The sequence below is a fragment of the Panthera uncia genome, chromosome D1, assembly GCF_023721935.1.
Source record: "Panthera uncia isolate 11264 chromosome D1, Puncia_PCG_1.0, whole genome shotgun sequence".
In the NCBI taxonomy this organism is placed as follows: Eukaryota; Metazoa; Chordata; class Mammalia; order Carnivora; family Felidae; genus Panthera; species Panthera uncia.
In genome coordinates, this window is record NC_064808.1 from 41,965,639 (window position 1) to 41,971,638 (window position 6,000).

At 46.1% G+C, this 6,000-nt stretch overlaps 1 protein-coding gene across 1 annotated transcript in view; it reads right to left on the reverse strand.

Moving 5' to 3' along the window:
- The window catches only part of INSC (INSC spindle orientation adaptor protein), a 129,021-nt gene that overhangs the window by 1,567 nt on the left and 121,454 nt on the right, over positions 1-6,000 (reverse strand). The window contains exon 12 of the mRNA XM_049649492.1: positions 5,276-5,352. Coding sequence (XP_049505449.1) covers positions 5,276-5,352 — 77 coding nt within the window. The remainder of the gene's footprint in view (positions 1-5,275; positions 5,353-6,000) is intronic.

The window sequence follows — 6,000 nt, forward strand, 5'->3', positions numbered from 1 at the left end:
TCAAAGATAGAGACTCTTTTATTTTTCTCTGTATCTATAGCAGGTAGAACAAGGTTTGCCACAGGGCTCAATAAATATTTGTTAAAAAAAAAAATGAAGGGGCGCCTGGGTGGTTCAGTCGGTTAAGCATCCGACTTATGCTCAGGTCATGATCCCACAGTTCGTAAGTTCGAGCCCTGCATCGGGCTCTGTGCTGATAGCTCGAAGCCTGGATCCTGCTTCAGATCTGTGTCTCCCTCTCTCTCTGCCCCTAACACACTCACATTCTGTCTCTGTCTCTCTCAAAAGTAAATAAACATTAAAAAAATTAAAAACAAAACAAAATAAGTGCTTTAAAAAACGAATTCTATCACTAGAGCAACCTGAAGCTCTAAGTGTAGCCTGTGCACCTAGCTAGACCTCTTTACTGGTCAGCTGAGGCAGTGTGTACTAAGTGTTCAATGCATATTAATACCTTCCCTCTTCTTATACCTGTACACCACAAGGCGAGAGTGTAAGTTGGGAAACAAAGAGAGGAGAATACCTGGAATGGCAGAAGAGAATGAATGAATGAATGAATGAATGAATGAATGAATAAATAAATAAATGGAATAGCAAGGGAGTATCTACACATAGTATTTCATTTAATCCCTACAGGATACTACTACAAGGTAAGTATCATGATCTTCAGCTTGGAAATAAGGAGACAAAGGCTCAGTGAGGGAAAGGGGCCTTCCCAAGACTGCACGGCAGTCCCACTCCAGGACCCTCATACCCATACACACAGGCAGGATGCTGCAAGCCCAGGACACTGGCTTATTACGTTGAGTCCAAGGCAGGCAGAGAGCTCGTTACCTATACCTATTGCTGAGAAACCACCAAGCTGGTGAACAGAGAGGAAGGCTTAGGTTGGCTGTTGGACAAACAGGTGCTGCCAGGTCTAAGCTGGATCAAGAAAAAGGGACATGTGTCTCTATGCAAGTGAGAAGGGTCTGAAACCTAGTGACAAGAAGTAGACTACAGGAGTCTCTCACTAGTGCGTCCTGCCTCTCCTGGGGTGTGATTGCCCCTAACGACTAAAGAGGCTGAGGGGTGCTTGTGTGGTTCAGTCAGTTAAGCATCCGACTCTTGATTTCAGCTCACGTCATGATCTCACACTTTGTGGGTTTGAGCCCGGCATCGGTTCCAGGCTAACAGCGCAAAGCCTGCTTAGGATTCTCTCTCTACCCCTCCCCCACCCCTGCACACACTCTGTCGCTCTCTCTCTCTCTCTCTCTCTCTCAAAATAAATAAATAAACTTAAAAAAAAACAAAGAGGCTGAACTCCATAGCACTTTCTGATTCCTCTTCGCTCCAATTAGGAGAAATCACTCCATTAGTATAAAAAAGGCACAAAGATGGAAACAGAAATCTTCAGAAGAGGAGGCTACAAGGCCATTGATGTATTTTACATCATCAGGGGTAAAAATAAAGCAAGAGACAGGAAGGGACAAAGAAAGATGAAATGGGGAGAAAATAGACTCATAAGGAGAGAGAATGAGGTACAAGAAGAAAATAGAGAAAGAGAGACAACAGAGAAATGGAACAAGAAGGAATAGTTAAAACAGAGAGACAGGGGCACCTAGGTGGCTCAGTTGGTTAAGCGTCCAACTTCAGCTCAGGTCATGATCTCATAGTTCGTGAGTTCGAGCCCCGCATCCGGCTCTGTGCTGATAGCTCAGAGCCTGGAGCCTGCTTCGGATTCTGTGTCTCCCTCTCTCTCTGCCCCTCCCCACTCATGCTCTGTCTCTCTGTCTTAAAAATAAATAAAACATTAAAAAAAATTTTAAAATAAATAAATAAATAAAATAAAACAGAGAGACAGAGATGAACTGGTAAAGAAAAGAGATCAAGCATGAGAGGGAGATGGAGAGAGACAGAAATGGTGACAAAGAAAAAGAGAGAGAGCCCAGGGGGTGGGGGGATAATAGGATGGAGGTAGGAGCAGGGGAGGAGCTGGAAAGGGAGGCAGAGGAGGGAGTTGGTGGAGAGGACTAAGGGGATAAAAGAAGGCAGGAAAAGGAAAGAAGGAGAGAAGGAGAGATAGAAAAGAAACCTGAGAAAGGAGGCAATATCTAGAGGAGAGAAAAGAAAAAAATAAAATGAGAGAGAAGAGGGAAAATAGGAGAAGAGAGAGAGGGGGAGAAGAAAGGAAGGGATGAACTAGAAATAGACCTGAGAAAACACAAAGGCAAATAAACACGCTCATCTTCCCAGGGTTCCCAGGAAGACTGCAGGACAAGAACCCAAACCAACCCTGAGCACCCCCTCCTCAGTGTCCCGGGGCTCAAAGGACCCTTCAGCCTTCTGAAGCCTTTCTTTGCATCTCTGCTTCCCTCAGAGGGTTAACAGCCAGTCATCCCAGGATCTCATTCCCAGACAGTCTGAAAACACCCAAGCATTAAACAAGCCCAGCAGCCCACTGACAGCCGTCTCATTAAGGAAAAATCAATTCTGTTTTCGAAAGGCAATCTGCACTGCCACTTTCCCAGATGTGGGACACGATAATTGAAATGTCCTCCTTCCACCTGAAGAGAGACTTTGAAGCTGAGAAGAAGGCCTTGGGGAGGGCAGGAGAGGTAGCCTCCAACTCCATCTGCCAGGCCAGGCTTCTGGCGGCCCCCATCTCGGCAGCCAGGGGACCACACTCCAATGTGGAGCCCCTTCTGGGAGCCAAACCAAGAACACCCTCCAATTCTGGGGCCCAAGGGTGGGGAGACAAGACTACCAGTCCCTCAGGCAGGCAAAAAACAGTGAACAAACCCAATGTCCTATGGAAATACTAAGACCTGGAAAAGGGCCCCATCCCTAGGAAGGTTCCAGACTAGAGGGAGAGAAATACAAATACCTGCCATGAGCCAAGGTGGCAAGACCAGGGCCATTAGACATGGGGGAGAAACATGACTGAAAACAAGATGGTCTGGCCAAGAAGTCAAGACCTTCAGCATTAGACAGGCCTGTATTTGAATTCCAAGAGCCTCCCCTTATAATACCAGGTACACTGGATAACATAACCTTCTTCCTACTGAAGAAAAAAAAAAATCTAAGCCAGCAGGTCCAGGTGCATCCTGTCTCTGAGCCATAGATGCCTCCCAGGACACTCCATAGAGGAGAGGGATTTTGGTCCGAGATTGAGGAGGCTGCTGGCAAAGCCATAGAAAGGGCATCTGCTTAGGACGAGGGCCAAGGCACAGTGTCATAGTGGCTCACAGCACTCTGGTCTAGACAAGCTGGACAGGGCCTGTAGGCCCCCAGGGGTATGCTGGAGCCAGACAGTAGGCCATAGATAATGGAGAACCATGGAAGGGCTGATTGTGTTAGTGTCTTGATTGTAATATTAGGATTAGCCCAGCAACCACAAGGAGGGTGGATTAGGGAGGGAGGGGCTCTCTTCAGCATCCAACGACCCATCCTCGGCGAGAAATGTAATCCTTTTTCCACTGGAAAGTCCTTCAAGTGATTGATGATGGTAGTCAAGCCCTTCTGTGTATTTCACTTCAAACTAATAATAAAAATGGAAAAGGAATTGTGACAAGCCCACATATATGAATGGAGCTTTCTGGTTTCCCACCATTGCCTCAGGGCCTTGTAGTGCTGGGCACCTGTGGGCTTCCCGAGTTGTGGAGATAATGGTAGTTGGGGCCAATGATTGGGTTTGCCCGGCATTAACTCTCTCCACTTGACGCACTAAGCCAGACAGAATTCAGAAGGCCTGTGAACTTGGAGGAAAAAATTACATCATTACGCTTATTAACTTCCAACTGAAACTCAGCCTCTCCTTCAGTTGTGAATGCAGCAACCAACCACAAAGTCTCAGCAATTCCCATGACTTGTGGACCAATAAAAATCACAGATCCTTTCATATCCCCGTACACTTGTTGGAGGTACCTTCAAATATCATTTATGCCCCTTGCTAGTCAAGGTTACAATACTCATTAGACCCACTGCTATCTCTTATTTAATGTGTTAATTAAAAGTATGTATATTAATATACCGTATATATAAATACTCTAATAGTTTCCTTCTTAATTCTCTATATTTTGGGTTATGCATTTGAAACATTATTCTTAGAAGGGAAACAGAAGCTTTACCAGATTGCCCAAGGCACAAAAAAGTCAAGGGTGTTCTGCATGTATCAGAATCAAAGCCCCATGAGAGCAGAGATGTTTGTCTTCTTTTTTCCCCCCACAGCCATATCTCCGTGGCTTAGAAGTGTGCATGGCACATAGAACCACTTGGTAAATATTTATTGACTAAGATTTATAACCACTTAGTGACCCACCCAATGTCACACAGCTCATTAATGGCAAAACCAAGATGGATGTGTCTGGCTGTAATGCCCTGTTGTCTCTATGACAATATGATGCTCCCAGAAATGAGAAGAGCTCAGTCTAAAAAATGATGGGGTGAGGAGGGGGTTTTACTGTGAAACAGCTTGAAGGGTCTTCAGATCCATCGCTTCCCCCTTGCATTCTCTGAGGACCAACCAAGAATCTGGCACTCCCTTCTGAAAGTCAAATGGCCTGTTTATACAATGGCTTCCCTGTTCCCTTTGGCTTCCAGCTGGAAGCTGCTCTGCTTTGGGATTCAGTGGAGCCCCAGCAGGGAGGAATATAGAGACTAAGCATGCATTCCCATCTGGTATGGTTTATTCTTTCATGGTGGACCCAAACAGCAAGGAGAAGTTGGGTGGGGACCTCCCAAGATGCCCTTGTTGGGTTCAGGTTGAAGATCCTGGTGAATCACACTTTCTGTTCTGTCCTACCACCTCCAGTCCTACTCCACAAAAGACAGGGGAGCTAGAAAGCTGGAAGAGTGCCAGCAAAGGGGCTCTGTCCAAGAGGAAGGAAGGCTTTCTTCACAATGCCCCTTTGGGAACAGGCAGGAAACATCCATCCCCTAGTTCCCATTCCAGTTCACACCATGGCATTGCCAACACCCCCTAGCCTTCTGCCCACCAGCCACTCTGGTATTGACCTGCTGTTGAGACTCCCCAAAAACTCAAAGGTTTATGATTACTAAAAGTATGAGTGGGGGTGTTCCCCACCTCCCCATCCTTCACATATATGACCTCATATAATTTTCTTACCAGTTTTATGAATGAAGCGAAACACCTTTATCACCATTTTAAAGAGGAAAGTTGGGCGCAGAGAAGTCTCATGGCTTACTTAAGCCACCAAGGCATCACCAGTTCTCCTGGCCCTTGGTCTGCAATCCCAAAGCCCAGGGAGGGAGCGGAGGAATACTGAGAACTCACCAGGCAAGCCACAAGCACAGCATCGCTGCTGTTCCTCTCAGAGGGCGATCTGCAGAGCTCGATGAGCCGGGACATACCTGTGAGACGCATGAGAATGTCATGCCCAGGATGGGGACAGGCCTGGCCAGACCTGACCCAGAGGTGCCCCCCTCCCTCACACAGCCCTCTGCACGGGGCGCTATAGAGGCAGGTAGCTCCAGGACCCCACCAGCTCACCAACTGGCTGGGGAAAGGGGGCTGAACCCACCTGGAGGAGCTTGTAGTGGAAACTTTCTGTCCCCTTGAATGTGAATAGTCCCTGGTCAGGGACAGCCGCATACCCTGAGCTTAGTCAAAGTGCAACAGAACCTAACTTCCTGTGTAAGTACTTCTGATTTCCCAGAACTATATTTAATGTTTCCATTGTTATCAATGGGACTTCCCAATACCATTTTTTCCCCGATTGCCTATTTCAGTCGGAAAATACAATGCGGCTTAAATTACAGAAAACTACAGATTGGGGAGGTTAATGGTCCCTAGTCCTTTACAGAGGAAAGGTAAAGAATCAACTTTGTTTTTCAATGTAAATTGTTTTTTGATGTAAATTGACAAACTCTGAAAAACAGAAATAGAACGAAAAGCTAACTCAGAAGATATTAATAAAAAGCGTACAGATACATTCTGCAGGTTTATCTTCCACAAATGCTATTTCTGAGCTTTTATTACATGTGTGATGCTGCACTAAA